Raw genomic sequence first — 24,880 nt, forward strand, 5'->3', positions numbered from 1 at the left:
TACTTCACTGTCGCTCTACCACACTAAGGATGAGAAATCACGGCTGACAGCTTGAAGATACATACATAGAATTAAGGAATTCCAGGTGCCTGGCACCTGCCATGCCATTATCCCTACTCCCCAGAACTCGTCCGAGGGAGCCACACCACGAGGGCCGGAAGAATGGCGGGGGCGGGGGGGAGCGCGAGCTCCACACACTCCAAAGTCGGGCTCTTTAGCCAAAGCTGCACTTAAGCACAGAGCTGGGCTTGAAGTCTGAGGAGCTTTCTTCTCTCCTTTCAACCCATCCCGCGCTCATTCCCCGCCGAACTCCCTCGCCGACTACTGGATGGCACCCGGCTGCATCCAGGCCTTCCCGGAACGCCACAGGAGGAATCCCAGAGCGCGCTCCAGATCGCCGGCCGCGCGCTCCAGCCCGCCGGCCGCGCCCTCCTTCCCTCTGGAACGTAGCGAGAGCGCACGCGCGCCATCTCAGCCGAGCGCGCGCCCGCGAGCTCCCTGCAGCCCCGTGCTCATCCGGGTCTCAGAAAGTCTCAGCCAATAGGGGATGCTCACGGCCTCCAGAGGCGGGGCTAAGGCTTCCCTCACATGGGGCCTGCGGTCGCCGGGCGAGCTTGTAGGCGACCAGTCGGCGAAGAAAAAGGGCAGAGGAAGGGAGTTTAGAGTCTTAGCGAGGGTCGACGGCTTTGAGACCAAGCAGCTGCCGCCCCCTAGGAGCGACTGCATCGCGAGCGGATTCCTCAGTCAGAGACGCTGTAGTAAACACACTTCAGAAACGTGAGGTGCCGGGGGTCACGTGGGGAGCGCGCGCTCCAATGAGGATCCGGGGGCGGGGCCGAGGCAGCTGACGCGGCGGTGGCAGTGGAGTCACCCGGGCAGCCTCGGGACCGGTCACCGGCCGGCAACCGTCCAGCGGCCTCGACCACAGCCTCCGTGCTCACTGCTCTTCCCCGGCCCGAGAGACAGCGTGGTCGACTGTGGCTGGATCCCCTCTCATGCTTCTCGGTGGCTCGCCTCAGGCGGGCCGTTTTCGCCTCCGGGGCTGCCTCGGTGGGGCGAGGTTTCCGTGACGAACCTCCTGGGGCTGCCGGGGCCGGTCGGGGCCGTCGTGGCGGCCCGGGCTCGTGGAACGTACTCACTCCCCGGGCTCCGAGGCCCTCGGAGCGATGCGCCTCGTGCCGGCGGTTGCTGCGGGCGCCGGCTCCTAAAGGGCGTCACACCCGGACTCCGCTGACGGCAGCCTCCATTCATCTCCCAGCCGCGAGTCCCGCGCCCCTTCCTCCTCCGGCCCCCTCCTCGGATTCATTTTTTCCTTTTTTCCCCGTCCGCCGCCCTCTCCCCTCTCCTTGGGTGTGGCGGCTCCCCTGGAAGCAGAGGTGTCGGGTATGAGCCGGCCCTTCCTTCCTTGAATTTCTCGGTGGGGGAACTGGGCGAGGACACGCCCGCCGCCGCCGCGCCCCCGGGATGGGGGTGAACGCCGTGCACTGGTTCCGAAAGGGGCTCCGGCTTCACGACAACCCCGCCCTGAAGGAGTGCATTCAGGGCGCCAACACCATCCGCTGCGTCTACATCCTCGACCCCTGGTTCGCCGGCTCCTCCAATGTGGGCATCAACAGGTGGCGGTAAGTCGGGAGTCCCGTGGGAAATGGGGATTTCGGGGCTGCATGAATCAGGACTTGACCTGCAGTCGGCGAATCCGAGAACTCAAGACCTGGGACCGCGGTACTCGAGCCATTTTCAGAATTAGAGGTGCCTTGAATAGGAAACGGAATTGATTTAATAGTTCTCTGGCCGGAGAGTCCCGGCAGCCTGGACCACGTCGGCCTTCGTGTGTGAGTTACGTGCCTCTGCGCTAGTGGGAACTCTTCCCCTGCGTTCATGGGGAATTCTTAGCGGTGGAGTGAAACACCCTCCCGGTTCTCAGTGCCCGGTGGATGGGTTGATTTTTCTTGGCCTCTTTGTGGCGTTCGAAAGGATCGCGGCTTTGCGTGTTTACGTTTGTGTGTGTCTAGGTAACTCACAGTGTGCAGAAAACCTTTCATTCAGTACAGGCGCCTCCACATCCACTTTTCTTCCACCTCGGGGTTGCCTAGGAAAAGCAAGTGAAACATCTGTTTTCTCTTTGCTCAGCTCTTCCTCTCAACTCCTCCTTGTGGCTGACAAGAGAAAATACAGTTTTTCTTTCTAGGCAAAGTATAAAGCCTTCTAGGGATCAGAGCACTGAAAAAAATTTTGGAGAAGCTTTATGATCTTTTCCTGAAATCCCAGGCTAGATGATTGTTAGGCCCCCTGGTGGAAATGAAAGCATTTGTTTAACAGATAGCTTATTGATCACTGCTGTATACCAGGCACTGCTTTAAACACCAGAGATAGCGCAGTGAATGAAACAAAAATTCTTAGCCTTTTCCAGCACATGTTCCAGAAAGTCAGATATATAGGAGTTGCTGGTGATAAAAGGTGTAGAGAAATACAGAGCAGCGATAGGGGATAAAGAATACAATACAATGGAGGTGGGGTTATCCTTGCAGTTTTTGTTTTGTTTAATTTTTAAAGATTTTTATTTGAGAGAGTGAGAGTGAGCGAGCAGGAGCCTGGGGCAGGAGCAGAGAGAGAAGCAGACTCCCCATTGAGCAGGGAGCCCAACTTGGGGCTCCATACCAGGATCCCAAGATCATGACCTGAGCTGAATGCAGCTCAACAGACTGAGCCACCTAGGTGTCCCTCCTTGCAGTTTTAAATATGGTGATTGGGGAAAACTCAGAGAAGGTAGCAGTTAAACAAACTGATGAAACAGGTAATGGATTGCAGATACCTTAGGGAAAAGGCATTTCAGGCTGGGGGAACAGTGAGGGAAAAGGCAGGGAAGTGGAAATGAGTTTAACCTTTGGAAGAAACAGCAAAAGAAGTAATATAAAAGGAGCAAAATAGTGGTGGTAGTAGGTGAGGTCAGAGATACAACAGGGCCAGACTGAAAAGAGATAAATATAAGGCAGTTGTCAAGATCTGGGCTTTTATTCAGAGCAAAGATGGAATGATTGCTGGATTATAAACAGAGGAGTGGTGTAATCTCTAATCACAGTTCTGGATTGGGAGGAGAAGGTGGACAAAGAAAGAGGAGGCTGTTGCATTCTTCCAGGTGAGAGATGGTAGTGGCTTGTACCACAGTGATAGTGGTGGATGTAGTGAGAAATAGTAAATTCTGAGTATATTTTGAAAGAAGAATCCATAATGTTGGGTTCCTGGGTGGCTCAGTTGGTTAAACGACTGCCTTCGGCTCAGGTCATGATCTTGGAGTCCTAGGATCCAGTCCCGCATCATCATCAGGCTTCCTGCTCAGCAGGGAGTCTACCTCTCCCTCCGACCCTACCCCCTCTCGTGTGGTCTCTCTTGGCAGATTGTATATGTGTATTAGAGAAAGAGAAGGAATTAGGAATTATTTCAGAATTGTTGGTTTGGGGAATTAGGCTAAAGCTGCACATGGCAAAGAAAGTGAAGTCATTTGCAGAAGCCAATGGGAGGGTGATTGGAATTCTCTTTTGGACTCATTGAGTTTGAAATGTTTATTGTACATCCAAGTAGAGATGGCTGTTTGACAGTTGGATATATCAGGAGTTCAGGAGAGAGCTCCAGATAGGAGGTATAAATTGGAGAGTCATCAGTTTGTAGATAATATTTAAAGCCATTTATTCATTCATCCTTTCGTTGAACAAATATTTGTCATGCATCTACTACATGCCAGGCATTGTTTTAGGTTCAGGACATTCAGCATTAACAAAAATAGCTAAAAAAAAAATCCCTATCCTGTTAAATTTTAGTGGAGCCATGAGACTTTGTGAGAACATAAGGAAGTGGGTGTAGATAGAAAACAGAGCAGGTCCAAGGACAGAGCCTTGGATACTCTAATGTGTAGAAATTGTGGAGCTGTGGAAGAATTAGCACAGGAGATTGAGAAGGAGTATCTAGTAATATGAGAAGAAAACCCAGAAGAATATGGTGTCTTAGAGGCCAAGTAAAGAAAGTATTTCCAAGAGCGTGCTTTATCTATGTCAGGTGTTGCTGATAGGTCAAGTGAGATGAGGACTAAAAATTAAGAATCTTAGGGGCGCCTGGGTGGCTCAGTGGGTTAAAGCCTCTGCCTTCAGCTCGGGTCATGATCCCAGGGTCCTGGGATCGAGCCCCGCATCGGGCTCTCTGCTCAGCAGGGAGCCTGCTTCCCCCCTTTCTCTCTGCCTGCCTCTCTGCCTACTTGTGATCTCTGTCTAATAAATTAATAAAATCTTTAAAAAAAAATTAAGAATCTTATTTAGGATTTTGAGGTCATTTATAGTCTTGAGTGGTTTTGGTAGTGTCAGAGGCGGAGCCTTTCTGGAATGGCGAAGAGGCTGAGAGGAGAGAATTTGGGGGACAACTTCTACAGATAGCTCTTTAAGGGAGTTTTGATAGAAGGGGATCAGAAAAATGATGAGGGGCCTGGATTGGAATGTGAACTCAAGAGAGGATTTTTTTTTTTCGAGATTGGCAAAATTACAGAATGTTTGTGTGCTGATAGGAATGATATAGCAACTGTATACTGAAAGCACTCAGTTAGCAGAATTGATGTCATTAACATTGATTCTGGCAAAAGATAAATGTAATATATTTTAATGTATTAATAAATATCCTAAAATAATATAGTAATAATAACTTTTTCATAAAACTGTTAAAGAGGATTAGGTTAGGTAACAAATGTGAAACACTTAAAATATGACTGTTAAGTGTTTTCTTTATTTGCTACCAAATTGAAAACCCTAGGTGAATAATATCTAATTACATGTTTGCGGTCAGTTTCTTCTAGAGTATTTGATACATTTATAAAATCTAGACTATAAGCTTCTGTAGGATAGGGGTTATATGATATCTTTATATACCCAGCAACTCACATTGTCAAATGAGTGAAATAAAGCTTGTAAGCACAGTAGGAGTAATCCCATATTTTCCTTTTTTTAATTCCCATATTTTCCTTTTTAAAATATTATTTTTAACTACTAAGCATTGCCCTCTCTGAAAGATGGATAAAGATGTAAATAATGAATAGAGAGACTTTTTTCTTTTACTAAAGACTAAGTTATAAAAATTATTTAGTCTGTTTTTATAGCACTGAATTCCATGCTTTTTATATAGTTGTAACTCAGTTGCTGTTCATTGTATGAGATGATATCCAGAAGAAGTTATTTTATACTTAAAAAACTTTATTCATTTCCTTATTGACCATAGGATAATGTGCAGTCTCCTTAGTTGGCATTCAGGCTGTCTTGTGGATTTCTACCTTCTTACCTTCATGCCATTTCCTTTAGTCAACAGAATTTCCTAGATTTTTGGATTAGATTTAACGAAGTTTATTTTACCTAAGTAAATTAACAAAACTACCTTTTTTTGTTTTTTGTTTTTGTTTTTTTTAAGTAGGCTCCATGCCCAGCATGAAGCCCAGTGCAGGGCTTGAGCTCACAACCCTGAGATCAAGACCTGAGCTGAGATCAAGAGTCAGACACCCAACCAACTGAGCCACCCAGGTACCCCCCAAAATTACCTTTCAACACTGCCATCATTTCATTTAAAAAGGATGCTTTAACATTTAAAAAAAGAAATTTCGAAGGACATTTTTGGAGAATAAAGGACAGTCCTTTGACATGAATAAATTAAGCTTTTTATGAAAATTCACTTTGCCTTATCAGTGAAAATATTATCTTGAATTTGTCACATTTGGGATTGAATGATTCAAAATGTTTCAGTTCTGGCTCAGTTGGTAGAGCATGCCACTCTTGATCTCAAGGTTGTGAGTTCAAGCCCCACTTTGGGGGTGGAGCCTACTTAAGAAAGAAATTTCATTTCTATCCCTTACTTATCTATTATTAAAATTATACCACACAAAAACTTATATATGAATGTTAATAGGACTATTATTTTAATAATTTACTGTTATTCATAATAGTCAAAGGGTAGAAACAACCCGAATGGCCATCTACTGATGAATGGTTAAAATATGTTATATCCATACAATGGAGTAATATTCAATCATAAAAAGAAATGAAGTACTGATACAACATGGATTAACCTTAAAAACATTATGCTATTTGAAGAAGCCAGTCTCAAAATTTCACAAATGATTTGATTATATTTCTATGAAATGTCTAGAATAGGCAAATATGTAGAGACAGAAAGTAGATTGGTGGCTTCTTAGGGCTGACTGGGTAGTTAGGAGGTGGTAGCTAAGGGGCATAGGGTTTCTTTTTGAGGTGATGAAACTGTTCTAGAAGGTGATGGTTGTACAACTCTTTGAATAGACTAAAAAAAAGAATTATACAGTTAAAAATCTACCCACCCCTTTAAGGTCCAGTCCACATGCTGCCTTTTCCATAATAAATTTTTTATCATGTTGTCTGGATTTCAAAGTCTTGTGAACTCTTACGTCATTTTTTGGTATTGCTTCCTATATCACCGTTAAATACCATTAAAAAGAAGTAAATATTTCTTTAATTTGTAAATATTGATATAGTCCTTGTATATTCATTTCTCCTTCATTTAACAGATTGAAATTCTTTTTCCTGAAGAGAAGGTACCATTTCATTCAAACACAAATTTATTTTTCGTTCATATTTTTGGCAGGCACTATTTTGTTACTGGAGATACAACAGTGAATAAGAGAAGGCCCCTCCCCTTGAGATCCTTCTAGTCTAGGAGGACAAACAGGCAATAAAACAAATAGAATATGTCAGGTGGTGGTAAGTATAATGAAGAGAAATAAAGCAGAGTGTGAGAACAGAGACCTAAAGAAAGAGAGGTGACAAGGCTGTACAGATATTTGGGGAAAGAGCTCTCTCTGTCTTAACAGTGTCCTGTACAAGTAGATATTTGATAAATATTCTTAAAATTTTCTTTGTTAGGTCTAGCATTTAGGAATGTGATAGTTACTTCATTTAACTTTGATGCTAATGTGTATCTTAAACTCGTAATTCAGAGAAATAATTTTTAGTGAAGAAATTATTTTTGACATTTAAACTTCAATGTGTTTAAAACACAGTTGACATTATCACATGTAGATTCTCTTAATTTTTAGTAACCAAATCTATAAATGTACCTACATCCTTACCCATTCTTTCCTTCTATAGTCTGATTTCAGTAGAAGAGATACTGCTTTCCTTATTCAAAACCAGTGTTTTCAGCTATACCCCATTTTAAACTCATGTTTTTAACAGCTTTATTGGGGTATAGTTGACAAAAATTGTATATATTCAAGGTGTGCTGCATGATGTTTTCTCACACACACACACACAGTCACTCTCATTTTGATGATTTATTCTCTTATCCTTTCTTTAACCTCTTTTTGGTTTATTCCAGTCAGCACTTAAACATGCATAAGTCCCAGTTCTATAAGAACAAGAAAACCAACAGGGGAAGAAAACCTACCCTTGAGTATGTTCTTCTCCTGTAACTCTGTTTCTCAATTTATTTATATAGCCAAACTTAATGAACAAGATGTCTAATATTGGCTGACTTCATTTTTTTATCTTCTACTTACCCTTCTTCAATCCACTCTTAGTCTGGGTTCCACTGCATCTACTCCACAAAGACAGTATTCATCCAAAGGATACTTTTAAACTTTTCATTCCTTGACTTTTTACCATGTTTGACACTTTTGACCATACTTTCCTCTTCTTCCCCTTGCATTGGTTAGAGGGCCCTCTTGTTTTTGTTTTTTTGTTTTTTTTTTTCTGCCAAGCTATTAGTGTTCTTCCTTTACTTCTCTTTTTCTGTTCAGCTCTTAAATGCCCCTCAGGTCTCTGATCATCCTTTTTTCATTTTACATAATTCCTAGGCAGTCTTACCTTCAGAAAGTCAGTTAGCATCTGTTTGCTCAGAATTCAAATCAGCATTTTCAGCTCATATCTCTCTCCTGATCCCCAGATATGCATCCATTATATATAGATTCCCTGTCTATTTGAATGTATTATAGGGTCACCTGGGTGGCTCAGTCATTAAGTGACTGCCATTGGCTCAGGTCATGATCCCAGGGTCCTGGGATCCCACATCAGGCTCCCTGTTCAGTGGGGAGCCTGCTTCTGCTCCTACTTCTCCTGCCTATGTTTCCTCTCTCACTGTGTCTCTCTCTGTCAAATAGTTAAATAAAAATCTTTTAAAAATGTGTGTATTATATTACCTTAAACTCACCTTGTTCAAAACAGAGATCATTGGGGCACCTAGGTGGCTAAGTTGGTTAAGTATTTGAGTCTTGATTTTTGGCTCAGGTCATGATCTCAGGGTTGTGAGTTGAAGCCCTGTGTCAGGCCCCATGCTGGGTGTGGAGGAGATTTTATTCTCTCCCTCCTCTTCTGGCCCACCCCCAACCCCCTCTCTAAAAAAATTAAAAACCACAAAGATCATCTTCTCTATTATCTCTATCTCAAAAACAAAGGACTTTTCCTGTGTGTCCTATCTTCATAAATAATAACACCGTTTGGCCAGTTGCTCAATTATATATTCATTTAACAAATGCTGAGTTTATACTGTGTGCCAACCACTTTGTTAATTTCTGTGGCTAAATGGAAGTCAGATAATTTCTCTGCCCTCAGAAGGTTTACAGTATAAAGAGGGATTTATTCAGAAAAAAATAACCACAGAAGTACATTCTTCTGTCTCCACTGTCAGTTTAGCCCATACCACCATCCTTTTGGCTAGATTATTTGAGTAGTTTATGAACCATTGTCCCCCTTGCCCTTCTCTAATTCATTCTGTATACAGCAACCAGAGTGATCCCTTGAAATTGCTTATCTGTTCATGTCCTTTACTCTTTTAAATCCTTCACTGACATTTGTTTTTCTTGGGTTAAAGTTCAAAAGCTGTAACATAGTTTAAAATCCATGGGTAATCTAGTCCTTTGCTTCTTTTTCTAGCCTTAGAGGATTTCTTCACTGAGGCATATGAACTGAGGCTTGAAGTATGAGATGAATCTTAATAAACACAGAATAGAGGGAAGGAATTCCATCGAGGATGAGGGGCGAAAGTTTTCAAGCTAAGGAAATAACATGAGGGAAGGCACAGTATTCTGATACTGGTATAGATGTTGGTGTAACTGAGTAATATGGCGCGTGAAAAGACAAGAGGTATTGTTTAGTACTCTGGATGGTTTTGCCTGGCTCAAACAGGCTTAAGCAGAAAGAGAGTTTATTGGTAAATATAATTGAACAGCCCAAGGGAACATGGCTCCAGACATAGGTTAGTGCTGGGGCTCAGAAGATGTTACCAGGACCAAATTTCCCTCTTTGCATCTCCAAACTTCACTCATTCTGGGTTGGCATCTCGGGCTTTCCTTCTGGTGAAATATAACAATGGTAGTTAAGGTAGTAAAAAGCATATGCCTCTGCCCCAGAAGTCTCAGCAAAAGTCTGTGGTACTTCAGTGGCTCTGTTTGGACCAATTTATGAACCAGTCATTGTGAGCATCAATGTGAGCTGTAGTTGTGTGCCTCATGGGTGGAATCAACTCATCTGGGCTGAAGTAACTGAAATAGAATGAGTAGAAAGTAGGTAGATGTCCTAAGAGAGCAGATGCCTATTATGTAAGAACTCAGATCAGAAGATGGGACCAAGTCAGAAAAACTTGGACTCCTGTTTGAGGAAGTATGCTTTGGCAGTTGAGTGAATGATAGAGGAAAGAGATAGTAGAGCAGTATGGAGGCTTTATCAATAGTCCACTGAAAGATAATATAGGCCTTAATTAGGGAAAAGTCTGTGAGAAAGGGGAACATGCAAGAGAGTGATTATAAAGGTGCACCGGACAGTTTAGGTGACTGTCAAAAAGGCAGTTTCAGAGAGGCAGTAGAGTGCAAGATTCACATGCTTTGTGCCTCCTTGACAATTAGCTATTAAGTTAGAGAACACAGGAATATATCATATTTAGATGAGGAAAGAATGAGTTTTGTCCAGGTCATTGCTGAATCTGAGGTACTGCTAAGATATCAACATGGGAAATGGAGAAAATAGAAGTTCAAGTTTAGGGATTATAGACATTAGAACTGGATATGGGAATAATTCCTATATAATTAATAGGTGAAGCACGACTGGTGATACTGGGTAGCATAAGGTGCATCAAAATCTTGGTGGTTACTATATTTAAGATGAATAGAAACTGGTGAAGAGGACTGAAGAGAGGTAGAAAGAAGAGCCAGGTGAGTATCATGGAAACCAAAAGTGGCAAGAATTTTTCTTCATTGTGCTGAAGATGGCAGATTAGGATGAATTCTGACAGTTATGTGGGAAGAATACTCAGTGACTTGGAAACAGATGGAAGAAATGACTGCATGTCATGAATGCTGAGTGGTAGACCCTCTGGGATATAAAGGTCCCTCCAGCAATTACATTATTCTAATTTAGGGATATGTTCTTTTGTTCTTGATTGACTAGACTGCTTTACAACTCTGTAGCAAAGTGTAGATAAAAGTTGTGGTGCTGGACAGTCAGAATGGCTAAAATTAACAACTCAGGAGCAACAAATGCTGGTGAGGATTTGGAGAAAGAAGAACCCTCTTACACTGTTGGTGGAAATGCAGACTGGTACAGCTCCTCTGGAAAACAGTATGGAAGTTCCTCAAAGAGTTAAAAATAGGGCTACTGTACAACCCAGCAATTGCACGACTAGGTATTTATCCAAAGGATACAAACATAGTGATTCAAAGGGACACATGCACCCCTATATTCATAGCAGCAATATCCACAATAACCAAAATATGGAAAGAGCCCAGATGTCCATCAACAGATGAGTGGATAAAGAAGATGTGGTGTATATATACAATGGAATATTATGCAGCCATTCAAAAACCAAAATCTTGACATTTGCAATGATGTGGATGGAACACATACAAATATACACACAGTGGAATATTACTCAGCCATCAAAAAGAATGAAATCTTGCCATTTGCAATGATGTGGATGGAACTAGAGGGTATGATGCTAAGCAAAATAAGTCAGAGAAAGAAAAATATGATTCCATTCTTATGTGGAATTTAAGAAACAAAACTGGTGAACATAGGGGAAGGGGAGGAAAAATAAAATCAGATGAAATCAGAGAGAGACACAAACCATAAGAAACTCATAACTATAGGAAACGAAATGTGGGTTGTTAGAGGGGAGTTAGGTGGGGGGTGGGGTAAATGGCGATGGGCATTAAGGAAGGCGCTTGATGGATTGAATACTGGGTGTTATATGCAAGTGATGAATCACTAAATTCTACCTCTGGGGGAAGGAAATTTACTACGGTGCTGGGAAAATTGAACAACTACATGAAAAGGAATGAAACTGGACTACTTTTGTACACTATGCACAAAAATAAACTCAAAATGGATTTAAGACCTAACTGTGAGTGAATCTGTAAGATACCTGGCACAAACAGTAATTTCTTTGACATCAACAATAGAAACATTTTTCTAAATGTGTCTTCAGGCAGGAGAAAAAAATCAAAATTAAACTATTGGGACTACACCAAAATAAAAAGCTTGTTGTGGGGCACCTGGGTGATTCAGTGGGTTAAACCTCTGCCTTTGACTCAAGTCATGATCTCAGGGTCCTGGGATTGAGTCCTGCATTGGGCTCTCTGCTCAGTAGGGAGCCTACTTCCCCCTCACCCTCTGCCTGTCTCTCTGCCTACTTGTGATCTCTCTCTCTCTCTTTCTCTCTCTCTCTACCAAATACATAAATAAAATCTTTTTAAAAAGATAAAAATAAAAAATAAAAAGCTTTTGCACGGTGATGGAAACTATAAGCAAAACAAAAAGGCAGTTTGTGAAAGAAGATATTTGCAGGTGATATATCTGATAAAGAGTTAATATCCAAAATATATGAAGAATTTGCACACTCGACACTCAACAAACAATTCAATTAAAAAAAATGGTCAGAGGACCTGAATAGGCAGTTTTCTAAAGAAGACATACAGATGGCCAACAGGTACATGAGAAGATGCTCAACATCACTCATCATCAGGGAAATGCAAATCAAAACCACAATGTGATATCACCTCACACCTGTCAGAAAGTCTAAAATTCAAAACACAAGAAGCAAGTGTTGGTGAAGGTGTGGAGAGAAAGGAACCCTTGTGCACTATTGGTTGGAATGCAAATTGGTGCAGCCACTGTGGAAAACAGTATGGAGATTCTTCAAAAACTATATGATCCAGTAATTCCACTACTGGTTATTTACCCAAAGAAAACGAAAACATTCATTCAGAGAGATGTGTGTACCTCTGTGTTTGTTGCAGGATTATTTGCAATAGCCAAGACGTGAATCAACCCATGTGTCCATTGATAAGATAAATGGATAAAAGAGATGTGGTACACACACACAGACACACACGCACAGTGGAATTTTACTCAGCCATAAAAAATAATGAAATCTTGCCATTTGTAACAATATGGATGGACCTAGAAAGTATAATGCTAAGTGAAATAAGTCAGTCAGAGGCAGAAAAATACCATACGATTTTACTCATATGTGGAATTTAAGAAATGAACAAAGGAAAAAGAGTCCAACAAAAAAAGCAGACTTGTGTGCCTGGGTGGCTCAGTTGGTTGAGCAGCTGCTTTTGGCTCAGTTCATGGTCCGAGAGTCTCAGGATTGAGTCCCACATCAGCCTCCCAGCTCCGCAGGGAATCCGCTTCTTCCTCTGACCTTCTTCCCACTTATGCTCTCTCTCTCTCTGAAATAAATAAATAAAATCTCAAAAAAAACACAAAACCCCCAAACAGACTCAATTACAGAGAACAAATTGTTGCTTGCCAGAGGGAGGTGGGTGTAGAGGTGGGTGAAATAGACAAAGGGAATTAAGAGTACACTTATGTTCATGAGCACTGAGAAATTTATAGGATTGTTAAATCATTACATTGTACACCTGAAAGTGATATAACACTGTATGTTTAATTAGACTTGAAATAAATTTTTTTAAAGTTTAGATTTTAAAAACTGGTGACAGAACAAATGTTTCCTGTCCATACCAATGTAAATTATTCCTGTTCATGTCATGCAAATGAATTTTGTAGCATGAGCATTGTAAAACTCTGTATGTCCAATTCTTATTTGAACCAATTTTAACATTTTACTGGTTCCTTTATTATAATGAATTAAATAAAATCTCTGCCATATATGCATTTAATATTTTTATGAGAATCATGGTTTTACTGTTTTAGAAATTATACTTTAATTGTTATAAAAGCCTTTGGTAAGCTTTGAGTGAGTAGCTGCAATGACATTTTAAGATCAGAAATCAGATTATATAGGGGGTTACTGATTTTGTGAGTGTCACTGGTGTGGAAGAGGAGGGCAGTGATTGAGGGATTGGTGAAGAGAGTTTTTATGGGAGAGGTGAGACATAAGTTGGTTGCACAGATTCCGAACTGGCTGAAGAAAGTGGATTTTGGGCACATCACCAGACTTACAGTCAAGACAGGATAATAAATAGGAAATATATAGATGAAGTGAGGCCCCAATGTAGAGTTCTTTGAATGACAGACTAAAGTGAGTTTAAAATATCTGGCTCTCTAGATTCTAATCCCTACTCTCCTACTGGGTAGCAGTGGTACTGGTTTTGGGTAGGTCACTTACCCTTCATTTTATTCATTTAGGAAACATTCATTAAGAGCCTGTTTTACGGGGCGCCTGGGTGGCTCAGTGGGTTAAAGCCTCTGCCTTCGGCTCAGGTCATGGTCTCAGGGTCCTGGGATGGAGCCCCACATCGGACTCTCTGCTCGACAGAGAGCCTGCTTCCTCCTCTCTCTGCATGCCTCTCTGCCTACTTGTGATCTCTGTCAAATAAATAAAATCTTAAAAAAAAAAAAAAAAGAGCCTGTTTTACAGGGCACTGGGGATACAAAGATGAAAGTTAAGGTTCCTGCCCATAAGGAAGCTTTCACACCATTAAAGGACAAATAATTAGAATATAGAATGTTAAATAGGACCTCTGTAGAAATATGCAAATCTTGGGAGCACACAGAAGAGACAGCCCTGGGGGAAGGAGAAGGAAGAATTAGGAGTAGAGTGATTAGTGTGTGTATTGGGGGAGAGGAGGTGGGAGGAAGGAGAGTATGAAATACTGGTTTGAGAGAAGAGAAGTTCTGGAGATTCTTGAGTCAGTGTCCTAATATGAAAAGGGAAGTACCAAAAAAACCTCTAATATCTGATACATTGGCAGATAGTTCTCTAGAAAAAGCATGCATAAAAAAAAAGAACATATACATAAATGTATGTTAATTTCGCAGCTTTTGATATAAGGCGAAATTCCAGATCTCAGTTCTCCCACTCAATTCTTTTTTTCCTTTTTTCTTTCTTTTCTGTTCTTTCTTTCTTTCTGCCATGAAACAACAAAATTTTATTCTTTCATAGTTCTGGAGGCCAGAAGTTCGTTCAAGTCCAAGATGTAGGCAGGGTTGGTTCCTTCTGAAGGAGAATTTGTTCCATGCTTCTCTCCTGGTTTCTGGTGATGGCCAGTCTCCTATTCACTTCTTTATCCATATTTATTCCCTAGGTGATCTCGTTACAAACTTGAATACCTCATGATTTCCTATCATGCATTTCCTGCCCTGACCTCTATCTTGAGCTCCAGGCCCACATATCCAGTGTTTTTATTGGATTCCAAATAAATGTCTTCAGCTTGGTTTTGCCTCCATCTTCCCCACCTATCATGGTTTCTCAGTATCACAATAAATGGCAACATTCACCTTGGTGGTCTGCAGAATCATAGGAGCCATCTTTTATTTCATTTCTTTTTTCCTCACAACCTCATGTCTAGTCCTTCAGCAGTTATTAGGCTTTTCCTTAAAGATAACTTTCATATCCTTTCAAATCTCACCCTTCCATTATGATCATACTATCCAAGTCACCAATATTTTTTTCAATATTTACTTACAATAGCCTCCTAACTTCTCTACTTCCATTTTTATATCTGCCTTCCTGGTCTGTTCCATGTAGAAGCCAGAGGAATATTTTAAAAACCTTAATCAGATCAGGTCATTTCTATGCTCAGAATCTTCCCCTGGCTTCCAAGGTGTTTTCATTTTCTGCTTCTTCACCTGGAATGTTATCTCAAACCCTATTAGCGGGGCTCATTCCTAAAGTAGCCTTTCTCAAAGAGACCTTTTCTGACCATCCTATACTTCTGACCAAGTAATTGCCCCTACTGTATACCTCCCACTTTTCTCTATCTCCTTGCCCTGTTTTAATGGCATCTCTATCACTACCTAAAATTATGTATTTTTTGATTTACTTCTTTACTGTCTTGCTCCTTCAGCAAATTACACAAAAGAGGGATTGATTCATTGTTGCTTCCTTGTTATTTGTTATTGGTTCTTCAGCCCTATAGTGGTGGTTCTCATTGGTTGGTCCAGAGATGCTTATGGGTTCCTGAAACTTTTTAGTTAAGCCCAAACTGTCTTGGTTCATAGTAGTGCTAAGACATTATTTGACTTTTTAACTGCCACTCACTTGTGTATACAGTGAGTTTTCCAGATGCTGATAAGTAATGACATTATTGCTGTGATGGCTAATGGAATGCATGCAGGTGTAGTCTTGCATTTTAAAATTTGCTCAGTTTCAGTTTCTCAACATTAATGTTGGTAGATATTACCTATAAGACATAGCTCTTTGGGGCTATTCAGTAATTTTTAAGAATGTAAAAGGTCCTGCAACCAAAAATTAATATAGGTGTTCAACATGTACCTGTAGGTTAAGTGTATAAATGAATATTGTTCTGCTGATTTCATTGATGGAGTTTCATGTTGGCTTTCATGGGTAAATTACCCATAGTCTGATACTGCCTGTTTTGTTTTTTTTTTAAGTTGATTAAAACCTTAAAGATCCTTGTGAAGCAGACTTGAGTACAACATTTCCTTAGTACATTTTTTTCTTATGATTTATTATAAGTAATTTCACAGGAAATTAGAAACTTTTTTAGTGATTCGCCTTTTATAGAGCCATTTTGAAGCATCCAATTTAGTTTTCAATAAAACAACTTTTGTAAAAAAATTGAAGTATACTTAACATAGTGTTACATTAGTTTCAGGTGTGCAGCATAGTGATTGGACAAAAAAACTGCTTTCATTTTACACTCATTTAATCAGTACATATAAAATGTAATTATGTGAGTACAGTTCAGTTTAACCGATATAAGCAGGTTTGACTCTTGATATGCCTAGAATTTTAACTGAAACAGGAATCAGGTGTGCTGGAAAGTGATAGCTTGCTTTTTTCAACTTGAAATTCATCTTGGCTATCAGTGTTTGTCTTTGTTTTACAGAGGATTTGGAGAGATTGTATGGTTTCTGTGGTAGTAATAGGAAATATAATTGTTAGTACTATAAAAGATGTAACTACAGGTTTTTAAGATTTGACATTTTCTTTTAAGATTTGACATTTTAAAACTCTCACATGTATTTGTTTCAGATTGCTTATTTGTTTTAATTGGATATTAGGGTTTCCTAGAGATGAAAGAAGGAAAATTGCTATTTTTTTTTTAAAAGATTTTATTTATTTGACAGACAGAGTTCACAAGTAGGCAGAGAGAGAGGAGGAAGCAGGCTCTCTGCTGGGCAGAGAGCCCGATGCGGGACTCGATCCCAGGACCCTGAGATCATGACCTGAGCCGAAGGCAGTGGCTTAACCCATTGAGCCACCCAGGCAGCACCCCCCCGCTTTTTTTTTTTTTTAGAAGTTTTTAATTTAAATTCCACTTAGTTAACACAGTATAATACAGTTTCATGCAACACTTTGCACTTCATGCAACACCCAGTGCACATCACAGTAAGTGTACTTTTTAATCACCATCACCTGTTTAACCCATCCTTCTCCCTCCCCCACCTCTCCGCGAGTAACTACCAGTTTGTTCTCTATAGTTAAGAGTCTGGGGATCCCTGGGTGGCTCAGTGGGTTAAGCTTCTGCCTTCAGCTCAGGTCATGGTCTCAGGGTCTTGGGATCAAGCCCCGCATTAGGCTCTCTGCTCAGCGGGGAGCCTGCTTCCCCCGCCCACTCTGCCTGCCTCTCTGCCTACTTGTGATCTTTCTCTGTCAAATAAATAAATAAAATCTTAAAAAAAAAAAAAAGAGTCTGTTTCTTGGTTTACCTCTCTCTCTCTTTTCCTCTTTGTTCATTTGTTTTGTTTCTTAAATTGCACTTACACCTATAAGTGAAATTGTGTAGTATTTGTCTTCTTTTCTGACTGATTTATTTCACTTAGCATAGTACTATCTGGTTCCATCCATGTAATTACAGATGACAAGATTTCATTCTTTTTTAGTGGCTATATTTTTATGGTAATATTTCATTTTATACACATACATACACCCCCCCCCCCACATATTCCTTATCCATTCATCAGTCAACGGATATACATTTGGGTTGTTTCCATAATTTGGCTATTGTAGATAATGCCACTATAAATGTAAACATCAGGTGCCTGTATCCCTTTGAATATTGTTTTTGTATTCTTTCCTTGATTTATTTTTAGTTAACTTTTGTATAAAATGTGTGCTGTGTGTCAAGGCTCATTTTGCTACATACGGATCTCAAGGGATTTCAGCACCATTTATTGAAAAGACTATCCTTTCTCCATTGAATTGCTCTTGCACCTTTGTCAAAAGGCAGTGTGTGTATGTGTACTCATATATATGTGAATTTATTTGTGGTCTCTCTTTTCTGTTCCATTGATTTATGTCTCTGTTCTTTCACCAACACTGTACTGTTTTGAAATCAGGTAGTTTGAGTTCTCCAACTTTGTTGTTTTTTCAGAATTGTTTTATCTGTTCTTGTTTCTTGGTCTTTTCATGTAAGTTTCACAATTAATTTGTCAATATTTACAAAAGATCCTCCTAGGATTTTGATTTAAATTACATCGAATTTATAGCTCAGTTTGAAAGAATTGACAACAATATTGAGTTTTCCAATTCATAAACATAATGTATCTCACCATCTATTTAGGTCTTTGATTTTTAAAATCTGGTTTATAGTTTCAGCTTGCAGAGCCTAGGAATTGTTTTGAGGCTCTCTGGTGTGTTTTTTTTTTTTTTTTTTTTAATTAACATATAATGTATTATTTGCTTCAGGGTTACAGGTCTGTGAATCCTCAGTCTTAATACAATTCACAGCACCCACCATAACACATACCTTCCCCAATGTCCATCATCTATCCACCCCCCAGCAACCCTCAGTTTGTTTGAAGCTCTTTTGAGATAGTATGTGTTATGCTTAACTCCAGTCTGAGACCTTTTAAATTTTTCCCTAGAAACTATACTTTAAGCTAAACCATTGCATTTAATCTGCTTCACTTTGATGTGTGTGTGTTTGTATGTGTGTTTTGCTGAAAGAATAGCTCCATTAGATTATATCTTTTGCTTTAGAGCTGAGTTCTGCACTGTGTTAACTTGTGTTAAAGTTCTGCAATAGGGTTCTTTCCATGTTGACTGAGAATTACTCTTTTCTCATGGGGGCATATTCTCAGATTTCCAATGTGAAGCTTTTATAGCATGGGGCTCTGGAGCTATAATTTGAAAATGAAAGTCTTTCATGGTTATTTGAATCTTTAAAAAAGTTAGTCACCTTTATTTCCCCAGGGGCATTTATGTCTCCTCAGGCTAAAAATGATAAGGGTTCCTGTGAATATTGGCCCTGTTATTGGTAGTTGGTGGAAATGGGACTAGTGAATTATTAGAGTTTCACTCTGGGATTTTTGTGTACCTTTTCAGGATCTTAACCATTTTTTATTTTATTTTCAGTTCTGCTGAGACTTTGTTGATAGAAGTAAACAGCTCTATCGAGTTATAGTTAGGACCACTGAATTTTTCCATTGGTATTTTGTCCCAGTAGTCTAGAAGGGACCAAAATGTCAAGCCCTGATAATTCCTCCCTCTTCTGCAGAATTCCTGCAGTTCTGCAGTAGTTAATAGGAATTTCTTCTAGTCCCAGTAGTTGTGTGTATTTCTTTACAACACTGATGCCAATAAAATGTTATTTCTATGACTGCTAGTGGCTTACTTATTAAGTGATGTGCCTTAATGACATGTTACAGTTTCTTGAATAGGGCCAAAATGATCATTTTTTTAAAAAGATTTTATTTTTTGTTTATTTGACAGAGAGATCACAAGTAGGCAGAGAGGCAGACAGAGAGAGAGGAAGAAGCAGGCTTCCTGCTGAGCAGAGAGCCCGATGTCGGGCTCAATCCCAGGACCCTGAGATCATGACCTGAGCTGAAGGCAGAGGCTTAACCCACAGAGCCACCCAGGCTATCCCAAAATGATCATTTTCAATATGGAAGATATATAACAGGATTTCTAAGGATTAAACTATAGTACAGCTGGCTTTGATAGTAAACTTTGAATCTTTTCTAGCACTTGCTGATTTTGCTCATTTGTTTAGAGAAAGAAATTAACAACATAGTAGTAACCACATTAACAGAAAGTGTGTATGTTTTGTATAGCAATAGAATTTGAAGAAATACCTTCTGAGTCCAAATGCAACTAAAAAATGAATTAGGAATCCATTTGTCATTGTTTCTCAAATTGAAGCATTCAACTGTCAGCTTTTTGCGGGGATTCATTGAATTGTTTTCTGAATGCTTAAAGAAGTTACCCATCACTTAAGTAAGGTAAGGAGACCTTGATAAAGTATTGGAAACAATAGCATCCCTCTTAGTGGTAAGAAACTATTATTATTGCTATTATTAATTGGGAGTCTTTAAACTTTGAATAAATTTTCTCTGAGTTTACCTGAAATTAGTGATATATATATATATATATGCCGAGTTGTCATGAAAGCTATGGATGTGAATAATTTAATAAAAAGTGATAAAAAATTAAAAGTCCTGGTTTGTGTTCAGACAGACCTGGGTTTAACTCCTGACTTCATTTATGTTAACAATCTGTGTAACTTGGGTAGGGTATTTAACTTTTATGAGATTATTTCTTAATATTTTATATGGAGATAAAACTAACCATCTCATGGCATTCTTTGAGGATTAAATTAGGTAAAGTAAAATACTTAGCACTATGTCTAGGGAATTATACTCAGTGAAAAGAAGTATTATTTAAATATGTAGGGACATCTGGGTGGCTCAGTCGGTTAAGCATCTGCCTTTGTGGCTCAGGTCATGGTTCCAGGGTCCTGGGATGGAGCCCCACCCCTGCTCAGCTGGGAGCCTGCTTCTCCCTCTCCCTATACCTTTCCCCACTGCTCATGTGCTCGCTCTCTCTCTCTCAAGTTAATAAAATCTTAAAAAAATAAATATTGTAAATGCATGTAATATTAGTAGTACTTTGTTCTTGTATATCACATGTAATAAAAGATGGAGTTTAGACCTAGTAACTCTGATCCAGATTAAACTTGATCTCATATTGTCTTTGGTCTGCATGATACCAACCTATTTATAACACAGTATTTATTAAAAACATATTTTATTTATAGACCAAGATTGGGTAAACTAATGGATTCCTCTGATATCTCTTGATAAGCTTGTAGTTAATAAAGCCTCCAGGTCTTTTAGTCTGATTTGCTGCAAGGCTCTGTTTACTTGTTGAGGATATTTCTGAACCTAATTATAGGCCCTTACCTCTGTAGATTCATCTTGTTTTCAACCCAGTATTCATCTATTTGGTATACTTCTGAATTCCATCATGTAAATTCATTGTTATTTCTGTCAGACATATATTGTCTACTAATTTGATATATATTTTATGTCAATATCTAAATTAGAGAATCTAATCGGTTGCTTTGGAAGTCATCTAGTCCATTTTTTTCAAATTATAATTCATACCTCATTTTTTATTATGAAATTAATTTTGTGGGTTGTAATCTACACTAGAAGTAATGATAGAGAATAGAAAATATCAGGGGGTGCTATGTTGTAAGGGTGAGTTACTTTATGAAACTCGTTTTAGTTACACTAACACATACAGGATTAGTTGTTCTTAATCATGTTTATTATTGTGGATCACTGTTAAAAAGTTGGAAAGTCACTGATTTAGACTACTTACCAGATGGAGAAAATGGTCCAGTGAGATTAATCGACTTCTCCTCAGCCACATCTGTGCTGATAATGTCCATAAAGCATGATTATTACATTCAAAATCCTTCCAGCTTCTTTACATAATTTAAAATAATGATGAAGTTGTCAAGAGATATATGAATACAGACCACTTCATGGTATTTCATATTAGTGTCCTCACTTCAGCTTAACATTAAGTCATTCAAAAGTACTCTATTGAACATAGTCCATACAATTAAGAATCTTATCAGTCAGTTTAGAATTTTTAGTCTTGTCCACAAAAACCATTATTAACTTTGTCGTATATCTATCAGAGTAATAATTCTGTCAGGGAATGAAAAGAGGTTATCTTGATATGAAGTTATCAATGATTGTATTTTTGTTTTTAGAACAGGCTTTGTTTTCTAGGTCTTTCTAAACTTTATGTTTAAGTAACCCTTTCTGTTATTTTCCAGGGGTGAATAATCAAACTTACTAGCTTGTACTTAAGGAATCTTCCCTATACATACATACCTTTGAAAAAAAAATTAGAGTTGGGGTGTCTGGCTAGCTCAGTTGGTGGAATGTGTGACTATTGATCTTGGGGTTGTGGGTTTAAGACTCAGGTTTGGTGTAGAGATTACTCAAAAATAAAATATTTAAAACAATTAAGTAAGAAAGTCAATCAGTCAATCAATCAGGTTTATTTTCTCAACTCTAGTCCTAAGACTCTTTTCTCAATTTGAGCTTCTTCATTATGTCTTTGGTGTTATATTACTTTTGCCAGGATTTATCTCTTAGACTTCTGCTTTCTCTTTAGATTTGTACATTCCTATATAGTCTTTTTGGGGTATATGTGTATGTGTGTATTTAGTAGGGGCTAGTGAAATAGGACATTCTGCTTTTTCTCTGTCATCTATTACTATTATTATCCTGAGTATAGACTTCAGCTCATTAGTTTTCTTGTCATGAGTGTGATTTTTTTTAATTTATTTATTTGACAGAGAGAGATCACAAGTAGATGGAGAGGCAGGCAGAGAGAGAGAGAGAGAAGGGAAGCAGGCTCCCTGCTGAGCAGAGAGCCCGATACGGGGCTCGATCCCAGGATCCCGAGATCATGACCCGAGCCGAAGGCAGCGGCTTAACCCACTGAGCCACCCAGGCACCCCATGAGTGTGATTTTTAAAAAAGGATTGTGTTGTCATCTTTAGCGTTTTTTTCCCTTAATTTTTGGCTTTAACATTCTTTGTAAACATAACTTTGTAATTCTTTATACTTGCCCGTTTTTTGGGAAGCGTCTTTCTTAATATCATTTTCAGTCTTGTCCATTCAGTTCAGATTTTTTTGGTCTTGTCTACAAAAGGATCACTAAGTATTGCCCAGTACTTCCTACAGTATATTATGGTGTTTATATAACTATTTACCGTGCTATATTATAAACACTTGGAGAGCACCTAATTCCTTGATTCTAAGTATGTATTTGAGTTGGTGAGGAAATTCATAAATATCAGTGGTTTGCACATTTCTGTAGCTTGAAGGGTTGGAAGTAGAACCCACAGCTTCTGATTACTAAACATGTATTCCTCCTAAAATAGGAATAACTTGGTATCTGTGTGGAAAAAAATAAATCTGGGTCCCTACTTTGAACCAAACCATAAAAATCAATTGTAGATTGAATATGAAAGGTATATCAATGATGCTTTTATTTTTATTTTTATTAAATTTTATTTATTTATTTGACAGAGATCACAGGTAGGCAGAGAGGCAGGCAGAGAGAGAGGAAGGGAAGCAGGCTCCCTGCTGAGCAGAGAGCCCGATGTGGGACTCGATCCCAGGACCCTTGGATCTTGACCTGAGCCGAAGGCAGAGGCTTTAACCCACTGAGCCACCCAGGAGCCCTCAATGATGCTTTTATTAAAGAATAAAATGTAGGAAAGAATCTTCATGAGATAAGGAGGTGAAGATTTCTTAAGCATTAGGATGCATGCTCTCATATGCACACACAAGTATTACAGTAAGGGAAAATAGATTAATTTCATTAAAATTAAGAAACTTCTGTTCAGGGATGGCTGGGTGGCTCATTCAGTTAAGTGTCTGCCTTTAGCTTAGGTCATGATCTCAGGATTCTGGAATCAAGTCCCATATCAGGCTCCTTGCTGAGTGGGGAGCCTGCTCCTCCCTCTGCCTGCCAGAGGGTGTGCGCTCTCTTAAAATCTTAAAAAAAGGAAACATGTTCATTAAAAATAGCAATAAAAGAGTAAAGGCAAGCCAGTGAAAAACCAAAAAGGAAACACGCTCATCAAAAATAGCAATAAAAGAGTAAAGGCAAGCCAATGAAAAACCAGTAGGAGGAGATATTTGAAGACATGTAACTGACAAGGGAGTTGTATCAAGAATGTATAAAGAACTAAAGTCAGTAAGAAAAATACAGGTAACTCTAGAAAAATAAGTGGGAATTGGAATAGGCATTTCACAGAAGAGGATATTCAAAAAACATAATTTGGAAAGCCCTAAAGACATGGTAAAAATTGCCCAGCCAAGTTGAATATCTGAAAAATATAATTTAAATTAATCATAAGTTAAAAATACTACTGTGTACCTCTGTTGATTGGCTAAAATGAAAGGATCTGGCAGTACAAAGTATTGATGAAATTGTGGAACAACTGAAACTTTCATACACTGCAACTAGGAATTTTAACAGTTAACACTTTGGGAAACTATAGAGCTGTTTGTCAAATATTTACTTTACTAGTAACTCGGCCATTTTATTCCTAAGCATATACTTAATAGAAATTCATGAACGTTCGTAGATGAGTGCACATTATATTCATAGCAACACTATTTATAGTAATTCCAAACTAGAAGGAAATGTCCATTAGCAGTAAAATAGATAAATTGTGGTATAATATATATTGGAATACCATAAAAAAGGAACTAACAGTAGCTGTACACCATGGCATGGATAAAGTCTACAAATATGTTTAATAAAAAAAGTCAAAGGTCAAACAATATATATACCATATAATTCCATAAACTAAAGTCCAAAACTAGGCAGAACTGATAATTAGAAATGAAGAAAGGTGGTTTTCTTTGCAATTTTGGAAGGTGAGAAAGCATTTGTCTAGAGTGTTGTTTGTGCTCTATTTTATGACATAAAAGTGATTAATCAAGGATGTTCACTTTTTTTTAAAAAGGATTTTATTTATTTGACAGGGTGAGCGCAAGAGAGAAACAGAGAGCTAGCACAAGCAGGGGGATAGCAGTCAGTTCATGAATTTCTATTGAGTGTATCCTGTGGGGCTTGATCCCAGAATCCTGGGATCATGACCCGCGCCGAAGGCAGATACTTAACCAATGAAGCTACCCAGGAGCCCCAAGGATGTTCACTTTATAATAATTCACTGTGAAGTAACTTATGATTGGTATGCTTTATTATATAATTAGTATATTTTAATTTTAAAAGTGAAAAGAAGTATTTGGCACATTTCTATTAATAGTTAATACTTTTTCTTTGCTGTGTTTATTTCTATCCATGTTAAATATAGTTTAAAGCATCAAAAAAACGTTAAAACTCTTTAGAAAAATCAGATAGTAGTCCTTGTTGTTCCTTTTCCAACCATCTTTTTTGTCTTGTTCCCAAAAGCCTACCAGTTGAAAATTTTATTTGAATTATAGTATATTGAATCTATGTATGAATTAGGGGAAATTGACATCTTTATCCCATTGGACCTTCTTAATTCATCTTATATCTTCATTTATTTTGGTTAAAGTTAAAATTTCATCAAAAGTCATTTTTTTCTCACAAAAATCTTTTGCACTTGTTACATTTATTCCTGGGTACTTCATGTTTTTTAATG

The 24,880-nt window shown here is 38.9% G+C and overlaps 1 protein-coding gene across 1 annotated transcript in view; it reads left to right on the top strand.

Moving 5' to 3' along the window:
- The first annotated feature begins 990 nt into the window (after window positions 1-990).
- The window catches only part of CRY1 (cryptochrome circadian regulator 1), an 83,181-nt gene continuing 59,291 nt past the window's right edge, over window positions 991-24,880 (top strand). The window contains exon 1 of the mRNA XM_032346488.1: window positions 991-1,622. Coding sequence (XP_032202379.1) covers window positions 1,465-1,622 — 158 coding nt within the window. The 5' untranslated portion in view covers window positions 991-1,464. The remainder of the gene's footprint in view (window positions 1,623-24,880) is intronic.

This window comes from Mustela erminea, chromosome 6 (assembly GCF_009829155.1).
Source record: "Mustela erminea isolate mMusErm1 chromosome 6, mMusErm1.Pri, whole genome shotgun sequence".
NCBI lineage: Eukaryota > Metazoa > Chordata > Mammalia > Carnivora > Mustelidae > Mustela > Mustela erminea.